Source organism: Parambassis ranga, chromosome 22 (assembly GCF_900634625.1).
Source record: "Parambassis ranga chromosome 22, fParRan2.1, whole genome shotgun sequence".
Classification (NCBI taxonomy): Eukaryota; Metazoa; Chordata; class Actinopteri; family Ambassidae; genus Parambassis; species Parambassis ranga.
Window position 1 is genome coordinate 1,472,720 of NC_041042.1, and position 21,931 is coordinate 1,494,650.

The window sequence follows — 21,931 nt, forward strand, 5'->3', positions numbered from 1 at the left end:
CATTAAACCTGTACAGGTATCAAGACTCACAGCGGCGGCGTGCTGCAGCTGGGACAGGGGAGCCGTGAAGCTCTCCTGAACTCGGGCCACTTGGCGGTCCGCCTCCAGCAGCTGTTCCTGCAGAGTCGTGATGTTGCACACCTGTGACATTTCCTTCAGGACAGAGCCGAAGCCTTGCAGGGTGGACCGGATCTGGGCCGAGTCGTCCAGCACCATCTGTGAGACGTAGACGGGAAGCATCACTGACATTCACATTTACCACCGAGAACACGAAGAGTGGCGCTGACCTGCAGGGCGTGAACGTGGCTGCTCAGACATTTGGCAGTGGTGTAGGTGCAGGGAGCCACGAGCCAGGTCTGAGCCTCAGACATCCAGCTCTTGGAGCTGTTGATCATCTCCTGATGCTCCTGGAGCCACGTGTGGATCTGACGAGAAGCAGAAACCAGTCTTCAGTGTTAGCATGCTATCTTTTAAATGGTTTAATGGTTAAACAGCTAGCCACCAACAACCAGTACAAACACCTTGCTGATCAGGGTGGTCCTCTGCTCCGCCTGCTTGGCCAGCAGGGAGTGGAGCTGCTGCACCTCCACCAGCCTCTCTGTGAGGGGCAGCGCCTCTTCTGGCTTCTCCAAGTCCTGCATGTCCACCTCCAGCGCGGCCAGCCGGGAGTGCCACCTGTCCAGCTCGTCCCACACACGCTAAGGGGGACAGTTACATCCAGTCAGTGTTCCCTGTCACATCAAGCCCTGCTCCTGCTCTCCTGCCTCCGGTACTCACCTTCTGAGTGACCTTTGCTTCGATCACTGTGGGGCTCCTCTGCTCCAGGCGGCCCTGGACTGAACTTAGGCCAGCCTGGATCTCAGACATCTTTGCGCCCAGTTGGTGCACAGGACCACTCCTCTGCACCGCCTCACCCACCTGAGGGACCAATCAGAGAAGAACATCAGACTCTTTGATTCTTCCTGTTACCTGTGTCCTGATCGTGCAGCTTCTGCACCTTTACTTCCACTTGCTGCAGAGTTTTCGTGACGTCCTGCACTTGGGCGTCGATCTCGGGCGGGGCAGGAGCCTGCGGGTCTGAGTACTTCATCTTCAGGCTCTCGATGATGCGCTGTAGCAAAGCCCTCTGAGTACACAGCTGGCTGTAGACTTCCTGGAACCACAGATTTCCAAGACGATTAATAAAAAGACGATTAAAAGTTTGTCAGCGGACGAGTGAACTCTGTGCACAGCAACAGGAGAGAACTTCACAGAAAGAACTGGTCCTCACTACGGGACACTGAGACTGTTATGTGTGTGTACGCCTGTGTGTGTACGCCTGTGTGTGTGTGTGAGCCCATGAAATGACTTGGCTACAATGGCCACCTGGAAGATCCACTTACAACACAGAACAAAAGGTGTGCGGTACAAGTGGAGGGGTGAGGGTGAGGGTAGTGATGGGGGAGGTTTGGGTCTCTCAGAAACACACAGACTCCCTGCATGTGTGTGTATATGTGTGTGTGTTTGTGTGTGTGTACACTGCAGTGGATGAGATGCTGGCCTGGACTCAGGTTTTGGGACAAAAGGCTCTGCCCTCTCAGTGGGTCTCTGGGCTGATAGAACACTAAACCGCCACTGGGCCCGATGCCAACGGTTGGACTTTTCATATTTAGTGAACAGATGACAAACCGCCTCTGACGAAACAAAACCATGTTACCCAAACTTTACGTCTTTATAAAGAGTATGAATGTATCTTTGTGTCAGCAGCTCTCGTCTCATTAGAGACTCATTACATTCACTCCACCGGCTGACATGGTGAGAGGAGCTTTGAGCGCTCTGTTTGTATCAGAGGATCAGTTATTAAAAAATAACCAGCTGCTTCTTTTCCTCCACAATAACTGCATGTGCAACACTAAGACCAAACGTAGGCTTAGATGTAACATATTTAATCATTTAATATAAATATGAGAGTTCACTCCAACAAGACTCAGTAAAACCTAAAAGCCCTGTCCCCCTCAGCAGCCAGCAGGACGCCATGATGGAGTCACTGTGAGCAGCAGTCACATGACCAACACTCAGAGTCTCTGTCTGACCTGCAGCTTCCTGCAGCTGATCTCTGTCTGAATACCTGAGTGATTCTGCACACACACTCTGACTGCTCTCTGACTGCAGACAGGATGGAGCTGACCACTCAGAGCACACTGACCATGATCATGTGACAGGAAACGTGGTGCTTGTTGTTGAAGAACAGATGAATAATCTGAGCATGTAAGATGAAAAATTAGAGGATTTCTGTGAGCTTTGTAAATGATGGAGTGGGACTGATGGAGGTCAGGGTTTGAAGCTGTCCATCTGTCGGTGTGATGTCACCTGGGTGAGTCTCACCTGCAGCTCCTGTGTGCTGCTGCTCTGCTCCATCTCTGACAGAACACCACCCGCCGCCTCCAGCCAAACACGAACCCCTTGCAGCTCCTCTCGGAGCTTCTCTCTGTCCTCCAGCTCCAGCCTGGCCGCCAGCAGACCCTCCCTGCTCCTCTGCTTCACACTGGGAAAACACACACACACATCAGAGGCGGGCGATACAGCAGCATCACAGCTCAGTCAGGGCTCGCACATCAAACCGTGGATCTGTGTACCTGCTGTATCGGCCCTGCATGGCCTGCAGCTGCTGACAGAGCGGAGTGGGAGGGGCCTGTTCCAGGTGGGCGGGGACACCCAGCAGCCTGGCAGCACGCAGCTCCAGTGCAGAGAGCGCTCGGTGTTCGCAGTCCAGTCTGTCCTGGTACTGTTCCCAGGACTGCAGCAGGTCCTGCAGGTCCTCTATGGAGGCCTTCACCCTGCAGCCATCAGGAAGCTCCACCTCCACCTGCTCCAGCACAACAGCGGCTTTCTCCACCTGAGGATCACAGAAGCGTCATATTTCCTGGGCTGTAATGGATCATGTACGCCTGTTGCATGGAGGATTTACTCACGCTGTCTGTGACATCACGCCACTCTGTGATTCTCTCTTCACTGCGTGCCGTCAGCTCCTGCGTGCAGCGCCGCAGTCTTATGAACCGTCTCCAGATGGCGGTCACTCCAGTCTCCCTGCCACCACAGCAGCTCTGCTCCGGGCACCACTCCCTCAGCTCCTCTAGACGCCTCAGCAGGGCGCCCGTCTCCTCGGACAGAGCCTGAACGAGACAAGAGTCCCATCATTCAGCATTTAGAGGAAAATATGAGGCCCTGAAGAATGTGACCTGTTCGTACTGAACGTACTCTGAGCTTGGTGTCCTGGTCCATGCAGTCAGCGAGGCAGGTGACTTTTTGGGAGATGAGCTGTAGGAGCCTGTTCTCTCCTGTCTTCATGCTCTGAGTGAATTCGTCGTGGCACTCGGTGAATTTTCTGTGCTGCTCTGCACACCTGAAAGACAAAAAAAGAAGAGAAGCCGTCACACTCAGGCATCTAACACACACACACTGTCACACTGTGAGACCAGCACCTGCTGAGACGCTCCAGCTGTATGTGGCCCTTCGCCTGGAGAGTGGACATCCTCACTAGGAGCTGGCTCAGAATGTTCTCCTGGAGCTGCTCCACCTTCAGCGGGGACAGGTAAGGATGCAGAGTGACATGGTTCTGGAGCTTCTCCACTTGGATCTGGAACTGCTGCTGCAGTGAGTCCAAAGCTTGCTGGGTCTGCACCAGACGTTCACAGCACAGTCCTACAGAGCCCTGAGGAGGCAAAAGAGAGACCTCGATGTCCCGCAGGAACTGTGCAGCCTCTCTAACGGCACAGGTGTAGCTTTGGAAGGACTCCCTGGCCCGAGAGACGTTCTCCTAAAATAGAACAAAGCACACAGATACAGTCACAGAGCTGATCAAGAGCCTCGACGTATGAAGAAATAAGGAAAATAAAATCCACTTGCCATATGTGAGTCACATTCACTCAGGACTGCCTTCTTCAGGTCCATCAGATCTTGAGATCCAGGTCTTTGTTTGTCTCCCTTCTTTTGCTCCAGGACCTCCAGAGCTCTCATTCTTGACTCGACAGTCTTTTTCAGGGACACAGTTCTCTGGTATTCTTTGTAAATCACAGCTTCGTTTGGCTCCAGCTCAGGGACTCTCTGAAGCTCCTGCTGAGTCCTCCTCAGGTAGGCCTGAGTGTCCTTCCTCTCTGATTCAAGGTCCAGCTGCTTCAGCAGGTTCCACTCGATGATGCTGAGGTTGTTGTAGAGTGTCATCTCCCAGGTGTTAAGGCTGTCCTCGTTTTGCTTCAGCCTCTGTCGCTCTGTGCTCAGCTGTGAGGGGTACAGGTCAGCGGAGATCGCCTGAAGTTTGGAGTAAGCCTCTGCACACAGTCCCTTCACCAGAGGAACCTGGACCAGGAGGGTCTGACAGACTTTGTACCTCTTTTCCAGGTCCCTGCTCTCTTCTTTGGTTTGGTGTACCTGTTCCTGGACTTTCTCCCTGAGGTCCTCCACGCACTGCCTCGTGTTCAGGTACCTCTCATGATCTCTAGCTTTCATTTCCAGGGTAACCATTTTGCTGTGAAGTTCAGAAATGACTGAGTTCAGTTCTCTGGTCTTTTCCTGGGGAATCCAGGGCTGTAAAAGGTCGACCTGTGACTTGTGTTCCAAGATCATGTGTTTAAAAGGCTCTAAAGCCTGAAGGGACTCTCTTGTGATGGGGAACCTGTGTCTGCTCAGATCTACCAACATCTGCCTCAGGCTCTTCTCCACAGTGGCCAGGGTCTTCCTGCTTGAATCCACAGTCAGTATGAGTTCATCCAGATCCTTTTTGTTGGCTTTCTCGTAGCTGCTAATGGCTCTGATGTCCTCCTGGATCTTGGTGAGCTTGTCAAACAGCTGACAGTTCTCTGTGACGCTGAGTTCTGAAGCGATGTCTTTACTCTTCATCAGAAGAGCCTCACAGACAGCAGCCTGCTTCTCAGCCTCTTCCAGAGTCTCCTGAATCTGGCGAAGCCTGCGATCCAGTTCAGTCGGACTCCTGAATTCACTGTCTGCACTTCTGGAAGCATCTCTCTGCAGGTGAGCCAAAATCCAGGAGTCAATGTCAGCAATCTGCTCTGAGAGCTTTTCTCTGGTCTGCAGTCCTGATTCGATCTCTTTCACAGCCTTGGACAGCTTCTCTGTGGTGGACGCTTCGAGATCTTCGAGGCGTTCCAGAGAGGCATGCACCATGGGCACTTCTTCAGCCTGGTCTAGCTGTGGAAGGAGGTCAGTCACCTCCTCCACCAGTGACTCCAGCTGGCTCTGTTTGGCCATCACCTCAGACTGCAGTTTCTTTAGGTCTCTGAGCTGCCGGTGGACCTCCTCAGGGAGAAGAGCCACCTGCTTCCTCCGGCCTTCAATGTCACTCTCTGTCTGCTTGGCCCACGCAAGTCCATCCCTCATCACCACGATGATGTTTTCCATCACGGGGTTGCCACAGTTCAGGGTTTGGGAGGACACCAGTGCCTCTGTGTTATCAAGTTTGTCTTTGGAACTCTGGAGCCCCTGATTTAACTCTTTTGACTCCATCTCCCACTGTGAGCTGAGGAGCAACACCTCAGACAGCTGCTGTAAGTAGAGGTGTTGCTGTTGGGCTGCTTTGACCTCAGCATTCGCCTCCATCAGCTGCTGTGCCTGCTTACAGTTCCACTGAGAAGATGGAAGAGACTTGGATTTAAGGTCTTTGACGACTGTTTCCAAGTGTTCCTGTAGACCTGATAACTCTGACAGAAGACTTCTGGTCTTGTGAGAATGGATGTTTGCGTGGTGGAGGCTACTCTCCACTGTTCTCTCAAGGGATGTCCAGGTTTCTTGTAGATTCTTCAGCTCAGTCTGCACAGTTGCTCGTTCAGCCCGGCTGAGGTGGGGACACAGCTTGGTGTGGGTCACAAGCAACTCCCCAAGCACGGTTCTGTTCTCCTCCATGTTTCTCTGTAAGGCTTGCAGATGTTCCACCTTCTTTGAGCTGCTCTCCTGTGGAGACCTGAAAGAAAACAGTGATGCACACATCACAGAGGAAAAGAACTTGAGAACACTTTAAAGCTTGATGTTCTCCATGAGGAAAACATTGAATAGAAACGTACATTTTTATAGCATCCAGTTCTTCTGCCTGTGTGCTCATCGTGGTCTTAGACGTTTGGATCTGTCTGCAGAAGTCGGTCACCAGCTGCAGCTGAGCCTCTTTACTCTGGATGACAGTAGCTGCATCCTGAGCAGCAGCGCTCCATTGGTCCTCCAGGTTCTCCAGAGCCTCCTGGTTGTCAGCATCATCAGCTTCCCTCAGCTGACAGAGCAACAACACCTGGGCCTGGGCGACCTCTCTGCACTCCTGAAGAGGGAACAGACATTCGTTAGACCTTCTTAAATTCATAAATTTATACATTCATTAAACCTTAAGCCCTCCTCCAATGATCTCCATCAGCTGCTGCAGACAACTGAAGCTTCTCTTTGGAGTCTATAAAATCACCTGAATCTCCTCCACCTGCTGGGCCATGGCCGTTGGGTTCATCTCAGCTGGGCGGTTCTTGTAGCTCAGGATTTTAGACACTAGTCTGGTTAGACGACCGTCCAAATCAGTGGTGGATGTAATCAGAGATTCTGGAGCATCCTCCAGGGGTTTGCCCTGAAGACACAAAGACACAGCAGGAGGTCAACATCATCCAGAATGGTTTATTCCTTTAAAGTTGACCTCAGAGGAGTTTGTAATTCTTGATGGGGGTTTTAAAATCCAACACGACAGTAATCATACCTCGATGAGTTGACTGTTGGGTCCTATCCCTGCAAGCAGCTGTATCTCTGTGAAGATGCTGCTCATGGCAGATTCTTCTGCGGCCTCCTCTGCTCTGTGTTCCTGAGGAGGTGCAGCTTCCACATGGACATGATCAATGACAGCTGAAGATGTCTGAGGCACCTGTGGACATGAAACACCATAAACTTCTGAATACTGTTTCAGTTAAGCTGGGAAAAGAACTCTCTGTAAAACAAGTTTATCCCGTCTGAATGAGAAGTCTGAGTACATTACTCCTTAAGATCAGGCAGCTCGTATTCCTGCCCTAAAGCACTGAAACCTTCGATGGCATGTGTGTGTAATATTAGCTTCTGCAGGTATTTTGTGCAAACTGAAACGTTCCTGAAGGAAACAAGGACAATAGATGGACAAGACTGGAGACAAAACAAAGCTCACCTCAGGCAGAGTCGCACTGTGAGGCCTCACTTGGAGCTCTACACTCACGTCTCTTTCCTCCTCCTGAGCTCTCTTTTCCTTCAGTTTTTCTGTCTTTTCTCTTTGGACTGCAGGGACACTCAGCTCAGATGTGGAGCTTTCCTCCACATGCTGGGTTTCCACCTCTGCTTCCCTTTTGGTTGTGACACACATGATTTCGCTCTTGGACTCATCAGATGTCGACACTTCTTGATCAACAGTATTCTTGACCTCTTTGGGTCTTTCCAGTGTAGGTTCTAGTGGATTTGCTTCCACCTGGTCTTGTTTGTCGACCAGTTCTTGTTGAACAGGTTCCTCCACCTTAATCATGGTGATCTGAACCGCCGTCTTTTCAGGGTGAACATCAGTTGAGGTCAGGTCTTCAATGTATGACGAGGTTTTGTCCTCCTTTGTATCCGTTATTGTTTCTGCTTGTATGGTTTCCCCCTTTGTCCCTGCCTTCTCATTCAGGCTTTGGAGAGCATCGTGAACATCCTTTGAGAAGTTTTCATCTTTTTGGCTGTGACCTTCAGCCTCTTTGTCCTGTTTCTCTTGCTGTGTGACAGTGTCTCGGCTCTCTTGCTCCTCCAGTCCTGCTGGTCCCTCAGGATGATCATCTGTATCCTCACCTTCTGGCGGTCTCTCACACTGAATACCAGTCGGTATATCCAGCTGTACAACAAGCACTTTAGGCTCCGTCTTAGCAGACATTTTTTCTAGGCTTTGGTCTTCTCCTGGTCTGTCCTGTGTGCTCTCCCAGATCTCTGTCCTTGCATCAGTTTGGCTTTCTGTGTCCTCCTCGTGCAGGCTTATCTCTATAACCTTTGTCTCATGTGCTGGTAGTGATTCAGAAACAAGACTTTGACCCAGGTTGACCTCACATTCAGCGTTGCCTTCTTGCATCTTTATTAAAGTCATCTCAACTGCAGCTTTCTTCGATGCAGCATCAGCCGGGACCTTTCCTGTCTCTGCTTCAGTCTGGATGACAGTTTGAATAATATCAATCCTCGGCTCTTTAGCTCTGGTGACAGAAGTCTTTTCTCCAGTCAGGGTCTCTGTTTGGTTCAGTTTGAACTCATCTTGCTCATACAAGTTTATTTCTATGAACTCTGTCTCTTGTTGTAGCAGCACTTTGGGTGAACGTGGCCTCGGCTGAGCAAAGTCACTTTGAGTGGCATGAAATTCATTATTGCCACTGCTTGGTATGTCCAGCTGTAGAATGCGGACTTCTCGTGCTTCCTCAGCTTGTGTTAACACTTTACTTTGGTCCTCATGGATGTCATAATTATCCAAAACCTCCTTCAGTCTCTCCTGTAGTGTTTCCTGTGCAGACAGGTGACTCACGGTTTCACTTGGTTTAACTATATCCTGCTCTGTGGAGACAGCTCCCGTCTCGGTCTCATGAGGCTGCACAGCTGCAGAACCAGCAGAGGTTGGCTGAGAAAAGTCACATTTGACCCCTTGCGCTTCGACCCCGGTCCTGTCTTTGTTTTCTGTCTCAAAGTAGGGCGTAGGCCTGTTGTCATCTGTGGTTCCTTCCTGCAGGGTTTCTGAGAGCTGGCTCATAGTTTCACTTGGTTTCCTGATCTCTTCCTCGGATGATCTCATCTCAGCCTCGGGCGTCTTTGCCACTGTGAGTCCTGTATCAGGCACATCTAGAATCAAATACCTCCTTTCAGTGTCTGATGTGTTTTTCCATAACTTGCTAATGTAATCTAATCCATACAGCGTATCTGTAGTGTCAGAAGCAGAGAGAGGGGGCTCGGTGGCTGAGACTTGTTCTGTGGGTTTGGCAATGGTTGGTTCTGGGGCCTTTTTAGAGCTGTCTTCAGGCTCTGGAATGACAGTCTGTGGTGGCTCAGGTTGTGGGGTTGAAATGTCCACTTTATAGTGATGGGTATCAGGTATATGAACAAAAACCTGAGATGTGTCAAGAATGACTGTGGCAACTTTCTTTTCTTGAGGTTGAGCATCAGACGTCTCAGGTCCTGGACTGACCCCCTTTACAAGAACCTGACTCTTGGACCACAGGTCTTGTATCTGTTGGGAAGTGGTTTGTAGAACAGGCATGGCTCCTGATGAAATGGCGATCACTACGCTCTCAGAGTCAGAGTCCTTGGTTTGTTCACGTTCCATTTGAGTAGTGATCTTTGGAACAACCAAGGTCTCTGAAGTTCCAGAAAGCTCAGGACTCTTTGACTTCCTCCTTGGTGGTATGACCTCAGTGTCATGCTTGGCTAGAATCTGATTCTCGTTGGAAAGTTCGGGGGAACCCTTTGGCTTTTGCTTTGCTGGTGAAACATCACATGTGGCCATGTCTGTACCTGAAGGTTGAGGTTCTGTCTTAGTTTCCTTTGACTTCCTCCTGGTTTGTGTGGCATCTGATTCAGGTTCAGGTTCTGTTGAGGGTTTTGATTTTCTCTTGGGTGGTGAAAGCTTTCCTTTTTCCACAGTAGTTGGTTTTGTGACCACCTCCGGAGTGGAAGCTGACTTTTGACCCTCAGGACCTTCTTTGGACTTCCTCCTGCTTCCTGTAACAGCATATTCAGATGAAAGATCTGGTGAAGCTTTTCTACTCTTTAACTTCCTTGTGGGCGGGGTGAGTGCACCCACAACAGCAGTACTTCCATTTTTCAGTTCTTTTCTTGTCCCCCTAGACACCAAATCTTTTGCAACTTCAGTCACAGATGCTGGCTCTGGACCTGTAGAAGTGTCACCAGTTTTCGACTTCCTCCTGGCTGGTACGAGCTTTGTTTCAGTTTCCTCTACAGACCTGTGACTGTCAGGTTCTTTTATGATTTCTGTCACAGCTTTGGCAGCAAATTCTGAGGAAGGTTTCAGACCCTTTTGCTTTCTTTTGGTTGGGGAAACTTCACCTTTTTCTTTCTTGTTTTGTTCCACCTGTGTTGAAGGTGATGGCCCGAGCTTTGTTTCTTCAGAAACCAAACTTTTGTTCTCATCGTTTGACTTCCTCCTGAGTGGTTCAAAACACTCTGGTGACCCTTCAACAACAATCGCTGGTTCCTCTTTGGGTTCCTTTAGCTCCACACCAGGAATTTCTGCAATGGCCGCCACCGGCTCTGGAATGGAGGAAACCTCCAGCCTCTTCATTTCAGTTTGCTCTTCAGAACTCAGTGAAGTGTCTTGCTCCTCCTTAGTTGTCTGTTCTGGGAGGAGAATTTTTGATCTTCTTTTGGCTGGAGAGATTTTACCATTACTTCTCACTGCAGTAGTTTCAGCTGGTTCTGTTTCCACCTGGTGTGTCAGAGAAGCTTCTTTCTTATTATCCTCTGGTTCCATATCAGTGCTTCTTCTCTTGGAAACACCTTGCCCAGAAGTTTCGGCACCCTTTGACCTTCTTCTGAATGGTACAAGATTTGTTTCCTCTGTAATGGTACTTTGACCTGCAGGTTTTGGTGCTGTCTGCTGGTCGGCAGATTTCTGAGGAAGTTTTGGACTCTTTGACTTTCGTATGGGCGGTAAGACCGCACTTTGTTCTGAAGCAAGACTCTTTGCCTCATAACTAGAAGGTTGAAGCTCGCCGGTGGTCTTCTCTTTCTCAGAGTCCGGCTGAGTGGCAGATGGTTTGCTGGTGAGTTCACCTGCACCATCAGTTGTTGACACGTCTAGAATATATGTGACTATTTGTTTTGTTTCTTCCACCTCAGTCTGACCTGAGGGCGACACCTGTGTAGCATCGACCTTCTTGGACTTCCTCCTGGATGGTACAGGTGTAGCTGCAGTTCCCTCGCTGACAGATGCGGGCTGGTCGGTGGCAGCAGGCTGTTCAGCTGTTGGTGTGGTTCTGGTTTGTTCCACAGCATCACATCGTGTCTCTTCATTGACTGCAGCAGGTTTTTGGGTTTTGTCCTCCACAGACACAGACGCGTCCTCTTCCACAGATGAAGATCTTTCTGACAGAGAAATGCTGCGCTGCTGTTTAACTGGAGACTTTTTCTCAGGTGAACGCTTGTTTTTCCGTGGTGGTGGCATCACGCAGGCCCTTGTGGTGTCGGACGGTTTTTGTTTACTCTTCTGATCCAATTCCTTTAATGGAGGAAACATACTGATTACAACACTGATCTGTTCATTCAGGATAATTGATATTTGAAGTGATGTCAGTCAGGGTAACTGCACCTTTAAGCTCTGCTTCAGAGAGGCTTTGTGTGACTCGGCGGCTCCGAGGGTCCCTGAACACTCCTTTTCCAGTTTCTCAAACAACTTGCTGCTCAGGCAGGCTGTTAGGAACTGGTGGTGAGAGAGCGCCTCCTGCAGGTCGGCCTGCAGTGTTTCACCTTCCTCCACCATCCCCTAACACACAGAAAGGAGGGAAGGCAGTTAGGTGTGTGATCAGAAAAATGTCTGAAATGAATCTAAAAGTTAACAGATGCTCCAGATTAAAAGACCTGCAGAGCGGAGCCGGACTCTGAAGGTCTGCTGTGGCTCCACCGCTGCAGAGCCTGAAGACAGTCACTCAGACAGCTGGCTGTGTTTGTGGAGCAGGAACCCTGATGATCAGTCAGCCTGGACCTCAGACTGTAGACACAAAATCACATGAACACTTGATTTATTTTAAAGATGAGAAGATGATCTGAGACTCAAAGGGTTAAACGGTTGCTTCCTGCGGTGAACATGTGATCTGAGGATGTCTTATCAATGACAGCGACGCACGGTGTTTCCATGTAGCTGATGATCAGGAGCAGGGTGACCTGCTCAGCCATCTCACAGTGATTGAAAAGTAAATTGAAACAGACAAACGCCAGCTGAGGGTCCATCAAACTAAATCTGTTCGAGCCGCCCGCAGCCGGCAGTGTTCTTCAGGCTCCGAAACACACGACAACTCTACAACTTTAGAATCTCACATTTATAAATGTATTGCCTCAGAGAATTTAGAATTATTTTTGCTTTAAATTTGTGAACTTCTTCCTCATAAATTCCTGACTTTATGATTTTCTGGGTTTTGTTGTTGATTTTTAACAAAGTACATCCACACGTCTGTAAAATTGTGATTTTTTTCTTGTAAATTGTATTTTTTCCTAACATATATTTTACAATTTTAGTCTTAAACATTTCACCACCTCTAATTTTATCTATTTACTGACGTCACACATTGGGTCATAACTGAATAAACATTGTTGTGTGTGCTTCAGTCATTATTTGTTCGTGCAGCTCATGTGATTGTTGTGACACCTGGAGTGTTGCTGCTGTAAAGACTCGACCACCCTGATGATCTCTGGTGGCAGCTCATCGGTGGAGGACGGCGACTTCACTTCCTGGTGCAGGTCGTTAACTTTCACCCCCAAATTTTCCAGTGACTTCTCACAGTTCTGACAGGGAGGAACGGAAACTTTATCATTATTCTTTTAAATAAAAAATAAAAGGCTTCTGTCATGAACCACCTGAAGGCTGGTCCAGTGCTGCTGAAGCTGACGGATGTTGTTCTGAGGCTCGCTGTAGCTGAGCGCCTGGTCCAGAGATCGCAGCTCCCACTGCAGTGCAGCGGCTCTCTCCTTCAGACCCTGAGCCCTCCTCACCAGCTGAGAGTCCAGCACCTCCAGCTGCCTCTCGCAGGCCGCCAGCCGCTCCCTCACTTCCTGCTCCGAGCTGGCACAGAGGTCGTGGAGGTGGCTGACCTCCAGGTTCAGGGCATCCTGACCGCCGGGGGTGCAGAGGCACAGCAAACTGTCTCTGATTGAGTCCAGCTCCTTCATCTCTCTCTGCTCTCTGTCCACAGTCTGAAGCAATGCCTGGATGCAGAAGAGGAAGAGGAGGAGGAAGAAGAGGAGGAAGAAGAGGAGGAGAGTCAGACTGAACCCTCACTAACGTACTTGGAGTGTGGATTAATGTTCTGACCTTCAGGGTGTTGGCGGCGCCGTGCAGACCCCCTCGCTCTGATGCAGGAGGTCTCAGCCCTTTCACCTGCTCCCTCAGCCAGTCCTGAGCCGCCTCGTGCTGTTCCACCAGCTGCATGCACTGCCGCTCCGTCAGAATGCCGCGCTCCAGGTCCGTCACCGCCTCCTACAAACAGCAGCAGACAGCGTCACTCTGCTGTCCATCAAAGGGACTGCTCATCATCCAGAGCTCTGGACTCACCGTCAGCTGCCTCAGCAGAGCAGGGATGGACTCCTGCTTGGTGGTCCAGGTCGGATCGGACCAGGTTTGGTCCTGAGTTAGTTCAAACAGCTCCGCAGCCTGAAGAATATGATCACATGACTGAATCACATGACACACAGTTTGTTGGTGTCACACCAGGATGAGTCGGTGTGCACATACAGTCTAGAACCTTGTCATAGAAACATGTAGGGAGTCTAGGTCTGTACCTCTGAGTGGACCTCTCTGAGGACTGGGGCTAATGCTGTACTCTGGTCTAGCAATGTCCGGGCCTGGTCTACGGCCTGCCTGCGCTCTCCCAGGCCAGGCCAGGGAAATACGTGCGGCAGGCCAGACGTCTGCTTCTGGAGCTCAGCCAGACGAGTCTCAGCCTGATGGCGTTTGACCTGACAGGACACGAGGCGATCCACGACCACCTGCAGCTGCCTAATGGGGGACAGGAAGCAGAATCAGCTGCTGTCCACGTCCTTTATGTCTCCAATGCTAACAGCTGTCTGTACCTCTGTGTGCCCTCGGCTGCCTGCAGGGCGGTCCTCCATCGCTGCTCCATGTCTCTGACCATCTGATGAAGCTCCTGCTTCCTGTCCTCGTCCAGGTCCTGCTGGTCACAGAGACGCTGAGCTCGTCTTTGTAGCTCTGACACCTGAGTCTCACCATTGGACCTGCAGCTCAGGATGGACTAAACACAAAAGATTTCACCTCTTAGGACCATATATGTGCAGGTTAGGATGCATTATGTCCTCTACTGTACCTGAGCCGTGGTCAGTCGGTCCTCTAACTGAGTCTTGCTGCCCAAAGTGCCACCCCCCATGCTGTCCGCTTGTCTCTGCAGGCCATCCATCCAGCTCTGTGTGCTGCCTGCGTGGATTTGGAAGGCCTGCAGCTCCCTGGACAGTGAGTACTGGACCTCGGCGTTCTTAAGAGTGGCCTCAGCAGTCTGCAGGATCATCGTCCACCGACCCTCCGAGTCTGTGACCGCCTTCTGAGCTGCTCGCCTGGCGTCCTCCTCCAGGTCCTCCTGCGTACACAGACTCCGGCTTTGTCTTCTCAGCTCTGCCAGCTTGGAGTCTCCTTCAGGTTTGCAGCTCAAGACAGTCTGAAAAATAAAGAATAAATCTTAGAAGCACTTCTCTGTGTTTGTAAAATACATAATCTTCCGAACCAGACCTGTGCCATGTTTATGGTGAGTCCTGGGTCTGTGTGACTGTCCAGGCGGCTGAGGGTCTCCTGCTTCTCCTCCAGCCAGGCTCCGGTGTTTCCTCTCAGGGTTTCAAAGTCTCTCAGCTGCCCGTCCAGAGTGCATTGCCTCTCGGCCTGACTCGAGGCTTCTTTAGCTTCATGCAGGACTTTAGTCCACTGCTCCTCAGTGTCTCTTAATCGTTCCTGAACCTCTTGTTTTTTGTGGTCCTCGAGGTCCTGAGAACACAGACTCTGGCCTTGACTTCTGAGCTTCTGGATCTTAGAGTCTCCTTCAGGCTTGGAGCTCCAAATGGCCTGAAGAGGAGAGAAGGAAAGTCACCCAGGATCCACACAGGAAGGGCTTTATTAACCCAAATCAACTGATTTACACCCTAATCGTGGCCCATCAGCTCACCTGTGCTGCCTGGACTCTGTCCTCAGGTTTGGTTTGGCTGCACAGAGACTCCAGCTGCTGTCGAAGGTCTTTGAGCCAGTGAGCCGTGTCCTGCTGATGGGAGTCGAATTCTCGCAGCTATAAAGGATAAGAATAAAAATGCACATGAAACTGAAATACAGGCCTGATCAGCCTGGTCTTAGTGGTTCTTCTCACCTCCGTCCTCCTCCTCTCCGCCTCCTGGGCTTTCTCTGCTCCTGCAGCAGCTTCGAGCTGCCGGGCGGCCTGCAGGACCGTCCTCCACAGCTCCTCTGTGTCTCTGACTGTCTGCTGGACCTGGACCCCCCTAGCCTCGTCAGAGTCCTGATGGTCACACAGACTCTGGCCTCGTCTACGCAGGTTGTTCACCTGACAGTCACCTTCAGGTCTGGAGGTCAGGATGGCCTACACAAAAAAAAAGGGTTCCACAGATGAAGCAGTTGTGGCTCACACACACACACACACACACACACACACACACACACACACACACACACACACACCTGCGCAGTGCGGCCTCTCTCCTCAGGAGGTGTGTGGTTGCTCACAGCCTGCAGCCTCTGCTGTCTCTCTCTGATCCAGGACTCAGTGCTTTTACTCTGAGTGTCGAAGTCCTCGGAGAGGCTCCGGAGCTCGGCCTGCCTGGCGGCCTGCAGGACCGCCGTCCACTGCTGCTCTGTGCTCGTCAGCAGCTGTTGGACGTCCGGCTTCCTGTGCTCACACACACTCTCACCTCGTCTCTTCAGGTCCATCAGCCTGGACTGTCCTTCAGGTATGGAAGCTATGACAGCCTGAAGGTGAAGACACACGACACACGGTCATAGGTCGTCCTCACTCTCTGCATCCAAAGATAAACTTAACCTCACCTGTGCTGTCTGCATCCTTGTTTCAAACTCCACATGACTTCCGAGTGCCAGCAGCTTCTGCCTCTGCTCTTTGATCCATCGCTGCAGAGCCTCACTTTCTGTTTTTAAAGCTTCGACGTCTCTGTCAGCGGCTGCCTCTGCCTCCGCCTCCTCAGCAGCCTGGACCACCTTTCTCCACTGCTCCTCTGTGTGGCCGACGGCATCATGAATCTCTCGCTTTGTGCCCTCGTCCAGGCTGCCGCGGTCGTCACACAGACTCTGACACTGTCGTCTCAGATCCTGCAGCTTTGCTTCTCCGTCAGGCCTGAAGCTCAGAGCGGCCTGAAGAGGAGCAGACGCTGCTTCACCGCAAGGTTTCAACAGACTGATCCACACAAAGGTTTACACTCACCTGCATCTTTCCTTCAGCCTGCATCATGTGACTGCTGAGAGACTTCAGGTTGGTGTCGTGGTCTCTGATCCAGGACTGCACGCTCTCAGCGTGGGCGTGGAAGGCCTCAATGTCTTTGTCCAACAGAGCTCGTGTCTCCGCCTTGCTGAGCACCTCCTCTGCCGCCTGCAGCGCCGTCTCCCACAGAGTCTCCGTGTCTCTGACTGACAGCTGAACTTTTTGTCTCTGGCTGTCATCCGGTTCGTCCTGCTCACACAGACGCTCGCTCTGCCTCCTCAGGCTGTTCACTTTAGAGTCTCCCTCTGGTCTGGACCTAAGGATGGCCTGGTCACAAAAACATGGTTTGACAGTCACACAGATCTCAGCTTCACACTGTGACCAATGAGAGCACACCAACATCATGATCATGTGACAGGAGAGAGAAACTAACCAGTGCTTTGCTCTTTATGTCCTCCATCTTGGCATCTCTGTCAGCATTGGTCAGAGGTCGCAGCAGGTCACTGATCCAGGTCCTGGTGCTCTCAGCCTGGGTGTTAAACTGATCGTGCTCTCTCTCCAGCGCCCTCTGGGCCTCAGCCTGTTTCTGCAGTCGAGCCTCCAGGTTTCTATAGCGCTGGATCAAGTTGTCGCCGTCCTTCAGGAGGCTTTCGGCTCGGACGCCCTGCCTGCGCACCGATGCTAACAGCTGGCTGAGGGTCTCCGCTCTGCCACTGTCAAACAGCACAGTAATCAGTGTTTGTTTACAACATGTGAGCTGCAGTACTTCCAGGTGTGGGGTTTGTCACCTCTCATCCTGAAGGTCTTTGAGGAGCAGCTGGACTTTCTCTGACACCGCAGACTGCTTCTCTTTGTTCTGGAGCCACTCACAGAAGCTGTCGTGCTGCTTCTGCAGACTAGAAAACAAGTGTTACACCTGTGTGTTCTCAACAGTGACTTTGGTGCTGAGGGAGTCAGAATACCTGTCCAAGTCTCTGAGGAGATCCTCCATCTGTTTCTGCCGGTAGTGGCAGTGGGTTCTGAACGTGGCCACCTCCTCCTGCTGCTCCTTCAGCCAGTCGTGGAGCTCCGACAGCTGCTGAGGAGGAACCTGCTGGCTGCCTCTTTCCAGCTGCTCCTTCAGCTGCTCCAGTCGTCTCTCTGCATCTTTGGATTTCAGGAAACCCTGATGGACAAGAAACAAACCCTGCAGGTATGTCCATCACACACGAATCAGCCTGTGAATGTGTAGACTCACAGTCAGTCTCTGCACAGATGTCTCCACATCTGTTCTGCTCTCAGGGTTCTCAAAGCACTCGTTGACGCACAGCTGCAGGTCCTGGAACCAGTCCTCAAAGGACTGCTTCTCAGCTGGAAGGAAGTTAATAATAAGAACCCCCACTCTGATAGCTAATGCTAACATCATCCCACAATTCTCCGCACTGACCTCCGATGACCTTCAGCAGGCCCTTGTCCCTCTCTTCTCTCTTCAGGTGGACCATGTCTTTGGTACGGGAGATGGCGTCCCTCAGCTTGCTGCAGTCCACAGACAGCGCCTCCAGCACCTGAGGACTGGCCACACTGGAAACCAGACCCACCTCCTTCAGCACCGCCTCGGCCTGCTCCTCCTGGGACCCCAGATCATCACAGAGATCCTGAACAGAGACACAAAAAACTCATTCTAGCTAGCTAACTGCTAATATCGCTTGGCTAAGGCACAACTAGCTAGTGATAACATTATAGCAGACATGCCCAAAGTCCATCCCGCGGGACGCATGCTAGCCAGATCAGTAGCAAGAAAAACTGCTATTCACCCAGACTTTCTTTTGCTATAATGACCAAGCAAGCTGAGCTGTAGCTAGTTAATGTTAAGAACATTTAAACATCACAGACCACTGAGGACGTCTCATTTTTTGTCCCATCACGCTCGTACCTGTATCTCTGCCTCCACCTTTGGCCCTGAAGCATCCACCTTACTGAGGCGAGACTGGATGTTCTCCACCGCTGTCTGACACTCCTCTATCTTCTCAGCTAGATGTTTTTTCACAGCAATTAGCTCCTCAAAGACGTCCGTGCAGTCAGTGAACAGCTCCTTCACCTGCTCCATCCTCTTCCTCAGCTGGGTCTCCATCACCTGCAGCTCCAGCGGGGCCTCCTGAGTCTGCAGCATTTCCTGGATTTCTGCAGACTTCTTGTGAAAATGATCAACGTTCTCCTCGTTGGCGTGGATCTCATCCTGCAAAATGAAACATGGTTACAGATTTAAAGACACCAAAACTGAGGTGTAGGTGTAGTTGGAGTTGTGGAGTCTTACCCTCATGGCGAGAACTTGCTGTTCATTGTGGAAGGGATGGCTCTCTGCAAACAGGGTCAGCTTGGCTCCAGCCCAGCTGTCCACCTCTCCACCCAGCAGCAGCTGCTTCTCCCACAGCTCCAGCCCCACCTGAAGGTTGTCCATGTAGGCATCTGTCTTCTCTGTCACCTGAGGGGGACCAGAAAGCAACAACTAAAATGAATTTCAAAGTTTTTGGAGTGAATTCTGAATTTGAAGAACAGCTGAGCAGGTTTTTCTGTGTTTGCATGTTTCATACATCGAGCCAGCTGTCCATCAGCGTCTCCGCCTCTACTTCGAAGGACGTCTCACTGCAGTCGGGGAACTTCTTCAGTTCGGACTGCAGCTGCCTGCAAACAGTCCTCATCTCCTCCATCTGCCCCCCGAGGCCGCCCAGCTCCTCCTTGATGTCCCGGACCTGAACAGACACGTGTAAATACAGACGTGTGCTTCCTGAGTCTGCCACGGTTCTTGTCTGTGTTATGTAAAGCTGGACCTGACCTTTGTGATGCTCCTCTGCAGGTTGTCTTTGCCCATATAGGAGGCCTGATCACTGATGGTGTGCTCAGCTCTCTGGATGGTGTTGCTCAGGTGGCTGCGGCAGGTCTGGAACTTCTTCAGCAGCTCCAGCAGATTGCTGCACTGCTTCTTCCTGCAGGAGGAAGGGAGAGCATGTCAGGCCTGTCTGTCTACATGTGTCTGTCTGCTGCATGTTTGACCGTCCTACCGATCAGAAAAGCTTTTCTGAGTCCTCCTCCACTGAGCCTCCAGCTCCTCCAGCAGGTTTTCCCCTCCTCCCTGTTTCTCCTGCAGCTCTCGGATGCTCTGAACCTCAGCTTGCTGAGCCTGCAGCTGGCCTTCCAGGTCTGACAGGGCACGAAGTCTGTAAAATAACAGACTTTTAAACAATCGTTTCTGCGGTGGATCATTAAACACTTAAGATAAAACCACCAGCACACACCTGTGCTGCACTGCAGGCATGGTGGGCTCTTTCAGGCTTTGAGTTTCTATGGTGTCTTGCAGCTTCCTCAGCTCCCCCAGCAGCGTCCTCTTCCTCAGCCCCAGGGATTTACTCTGGGTCTCCTTCTGGAGGCTCTTCTGCTGGCTGGCCAGTTCTCCATCTGCCTCCTCCAGCCGCCTGAGCAGGGCCGTCACCATGTCCAGGCAGGAGGCGGGGACACCATCCCGGGTGACAGTAAGCCTGGCCCCCTGCAGCAGCAGATCCAGCTGAGGCGCCTTTTCTTTCAGGCTGTCAATACTCTGCCTGATTGAACTCAGCTTAGAGCGGCAGTCCTGCAGTACGACGGCGTCACTGCAGGGGGCGCCTTGGACCCCGGAGATGTCTTCATCCACTGTACGCAGAGACATGAGGAAGCGGTCCAAAGCACGGGCGGCAGCTTCACTCTTACGGACCTGCTGTCGGAGCTGATCCAGGCTGGCTCTGTGTGTCTCAACCTCACGGGTCAGAGGGTAGCAGTCTCTGGGGTCCAGGTCACTTGATTCAGGGTCCAATCGGGAGAGCTGGTCCAGCTCACTCTGGATGTTGTCATCCAGGTCCTGTATCAAATCAAAGTGAGGTGTGACATTACATTCCAAGTCCTCCGAACATAAGAACTCTGATTTTTCCTTCTCATAATAAATTCAAAATATTTTTTTCTCAGAAATTAAGCTAGCATTCAGTTGTTTTGTAAGAATGAATCAGAACTAAATTCTTACTTTGGTTAGTCAGATGGTCAGATAAGAACAGTCATGACTCAAACACATTTTGACAAAGTGAACAGACAGAAACAGAGTGCCTGGCTGACTGCAGACCTTGATGTCTTTCAGGATGTTGGTGTTGGCCAGGGTGAAGACCGTGATGTGTTTGGGCTGTCTCAGGTAGCGGTCCAGCCGGTCTGTGAAGTCCACCATGTGGTTCTCGGTGGAGTCGATCTGTCTGAGGGCTGCGCCCAGCGAGCTGCCTCTCCTCTGGAGGCTGGACTGCTGGCTGCGCCACTGCTCCTGCAGCTCGGCCTTCTCCTGCTCCAGAGAGGAGCTCCCGCTCAGCTGGCAGCACTGAGAGCACAGGTTAGCGTACTCAGACCACAGCGACTCCGTCTCCTGCCTCAGGAACTGAAGAAGAAACCACCTCAGGATTAAAGTCTTGTTGTTGGGGCTGTGGATGTTGCTTTAACGTTTGAATGGATGAATACCTGTATTTCCTGGAGCCGTGTGTGCAGGCCTTTCAGAGACACAGAGTCAGACGGGATGTCCTTGATGCTCTGCTCATTTTTAGCCAGCTGGCCTTGCAGAGTCCTCTTATAATTCTCATATCTGGAGATTTTTAAAACATTGAATATATTGACCCACAGTATGCTTTGGTTTTGATATACTGTGTAAAGTTTCCTGACATCATTCTACCTTTCTAAAGCCTCCCGTTTGGTAACTTCTTCTTCTACAGACGGCTGCTTTTCAACTTCCCTCCTCTCCAAGGCAACCGCCCTCACAGTCACCACAGGAACCTGCAAAACAAAGAGTGTTTAGATAATAAAACATGTAACAAAGAAATGCTGCACACTTTGCCTCGATCAGGCTGTATGTGGGTCTTACCTCCTGAAGTTTGTCACTTGGTTTTGTTGGTTCTTTTTGTGTGATCAGATCCTCACTGAAGGAGAAAGTCATCCTAAAACATGGAAATAATAATGACCATCATCTGTTGATGTCTTTCTGTCAAAGCTGTTCCCACATTGTGTATTTCTCTTGTTTATTGTAACAAATGACTTCAGTGGAAAATGATGCAGGCTGGATGATTTTAAGGCATCTCACTTGGAGTCAGGGGTCGTTGTGTCCTGGTCTCCGCTGAACTGATGCTGGATTGCAGCCAGTCTCTTTTCACATTCCCTCAGCTGAGTCTGGGCCAGCCGGTGAGCGTCCTCCGGGCTCAGGGTGTCACACAGGTCCTTCAGGGCCTCCAGGTGCTGCCCGGCCTTTGCAAATTCGGCTGAGAAGCAGGCCTGGACGGATGGATGGATGGACAGTTATTCAGAACATTGCTTTATTTGCAAAGTCAAATTCTTTAAACAGACAAACTGCATCACAAAGGCAGACCCCCAGCAGCTAACAACAAAAATGATGAAGCAGCCAGAGTGAGGTAGTCCCACTGACAGACTCTGTAGGAGGCTTCAGATAAGAAAGTGAGAAAGAAGAAGGTGTTTAATAAGCAGAGCAGAGAGTCCTCTGAAGCGCACCTTCACCTGCCCAGAGCTTGGTGATTCATCTACCTGGGTTTGGTTTTCTAGGCGGGAGCTTAAGTACATCTCACACTGCAGGGCTGCTGAGCTAAAGTCTTTTCTCTTTAACTCAAACTGTAACTGCTGCATAAAGCCTGAGAGCTCTGCTGTCACATCCTGGGAGAACGAATCAAACAAATATCACATGACAGAGCGTCACAATCAAGAAGAGGTGTACGATGCCATGTGTGGTTCGGTGTCTT

The 21,931-nt window shown here is 51.0% G+C and overlaps 1 protein-coding gene across 1 annotated transcript in view; it reads right to left on the reverse strand.

Annotated features, from left to right (window-relative positions):
• syne2b (spectrin repeat containing, nuclear envelope 2b) overlaps positions 1 to 21,931 on the reverse strand; it is a 77,382-nt gene that overhangs the window by 36,909 nt on the left and 18,542 nt on the right. The window contains exons 25-71 of the mRNA XM_028395971.1: positions 21,720 to 21,845; positions 21,265 to 21,452; positions 21,049 to 21,121; positions 20,860 to 20,960; positions 20,652 to 20,772; positions 20,272 to 20,571; positions 19,421 to 20,016; positions 19,187 to 19,342; positions 18,961 to 19,111; positions 18,719 to 18,877; positions 18,442 to 18,609; positions 18,061 to 18,363; positions 17,575 to 17,782; positions 17,386 to 17,498; positions 17,111 to 17,313; positions 16,937 to 17,044; positions 16,582 to 16,861; positions 16,152 to 16,475; positions 15,761 to 16,081; positions 15,398 to 15,685; positions 15,072 to 15,299; positions 14,877 to 14,993; positions 14,450 to 14,776; positions 14,034 to 14,378; positions 13,783 to 13,961; positions 13,492 to 13,708; positions 13,265 to 13,363; positions 13,025 to 13,189; positions 12,571 to 12,918; positions 12,362 to 12,498; positions 11,578 to 11,707; positions 11,309 to 11,482; positions 7,154 to 11,218; positions 6,719 to 6,880; positions 6,437 to 6,592; positions 6,054 to 6,298; positions 3,886 to 5,953; positions 3,462 to 3,796; positions 3,238 to 3,382; positions 2,952 to 3,152; positions 2,616 to 2,875; positions 2,365 to 2,524; positions 998 to 1,153; positions 778 to 918; positions 522 to 698; positions 288 to 425; positions 31 to 216 (exon numbers count right to left, since the gene is read on the reverse strand). Coding sequence (XP_028251772.1) covers positions 31 to 216; positions 288 to 425; positions 522 to 698; positions 778 to 918; positions 998 to 1,153; positions 2,365 to 2,524; positions 2,616 to 2,875; positions 2,952 to 3,152; positions 3,238 to 3,382; positions 3,462 to 3,796; positions 3,886 to 5,953; positions 6,054 to 6,298; positions 6,437 to 6,592; positions 6,719 to 6,880; positions 7,154 to 11,218; positions 11,309 to 11,482; positions 11,578 to 11,707; positions 12,362 to 12,498; positions 12,571 to 12,918; positions 13,025 to 13,189; positions 13,265 to 13,363; positions 13,492 to 13,708; positions 13,783 to 13,961; positions 14,034 to 14,378; positions 14,450 to 14,776; positions 14,877 to 14,993; positions 15,072 to 15,299; positions 15,398 to 15,685; positions 15,761 to 16,081; positions 16,152 to 16,475; positions 16,582 to 16,861; positions 16,937 to 17,044; positions 17,111 to 17,313; positions 17,386 to 17,498; positions 17,575 to 17,782; positions 18,061 to 18,363; positions 18,442 to 18,609; positions 18,719 to 18,877; positions 18,961 to 19,111; positions 19,187 to 19,342; positions 19,421 to 20,016; positions 20,272 to 20,571; positions 20,652 to 20,772; positions 20,860 to 20,960; positions 21,049 to 21,121; positions 21,265 to 21,452; positions 21,720 to 21,845 — 15,348 coding nt within the window. The remainder of the gene's footprint in view (positions 1 to 30; positions 217 to 287; positions 426 to 521; positions 699 to 777; positions 919 to 997; positions 1,154 to 2,364; positions 2,525 to 2,615; positions 2,876 to 2,951; positions 3,153 to 3,237; positions 3,383 to 3,461; positions 3,797 to 3,885; positions 5,954 to 6,053; positions 6,299 to 6,436; positions 6,593 to 6,718; positions 6,881 to 7,153; positions 11,219 to 11,308; positions 11,483 to 11,577; positions 11,708 to 12,361; positions 12,499 to 12,570; positions 12,919 to 13,024; positions 13,190 to 13,264; positions 13,364 to 13,491; positions 13,709 to 13,782; positions 13,962 to 14,033; positions 14,379 to 14,449; positions 14,777 to 14,876; positions 14,994 to 15,071; positions 15,300 to 15,397; positions 15,686 to 15,760; positions 16,082 to 16,151; positions 16,476 to 16,581; positions 16,862 to 16,936; positions 17,045 to 17,110; positions 17,314 to 17,385; positions 17,499 to 17,574; positions 17,783 to 18,060; positions 18,364 to 18,441; positions 18,610 to 18,718; positions 18,878 to 18,960; positions 19,112 to 19,186; positions 19,343 to 19,420; positions 20,017 to 20,271; positions 20,572 to 20,651; positions 20,773 to 20,859; positions 20,961 to 21,048; positions 21,122 to 21,264; positions 21,453 to 21,719; positions 21,846 to 21,931) is intronic.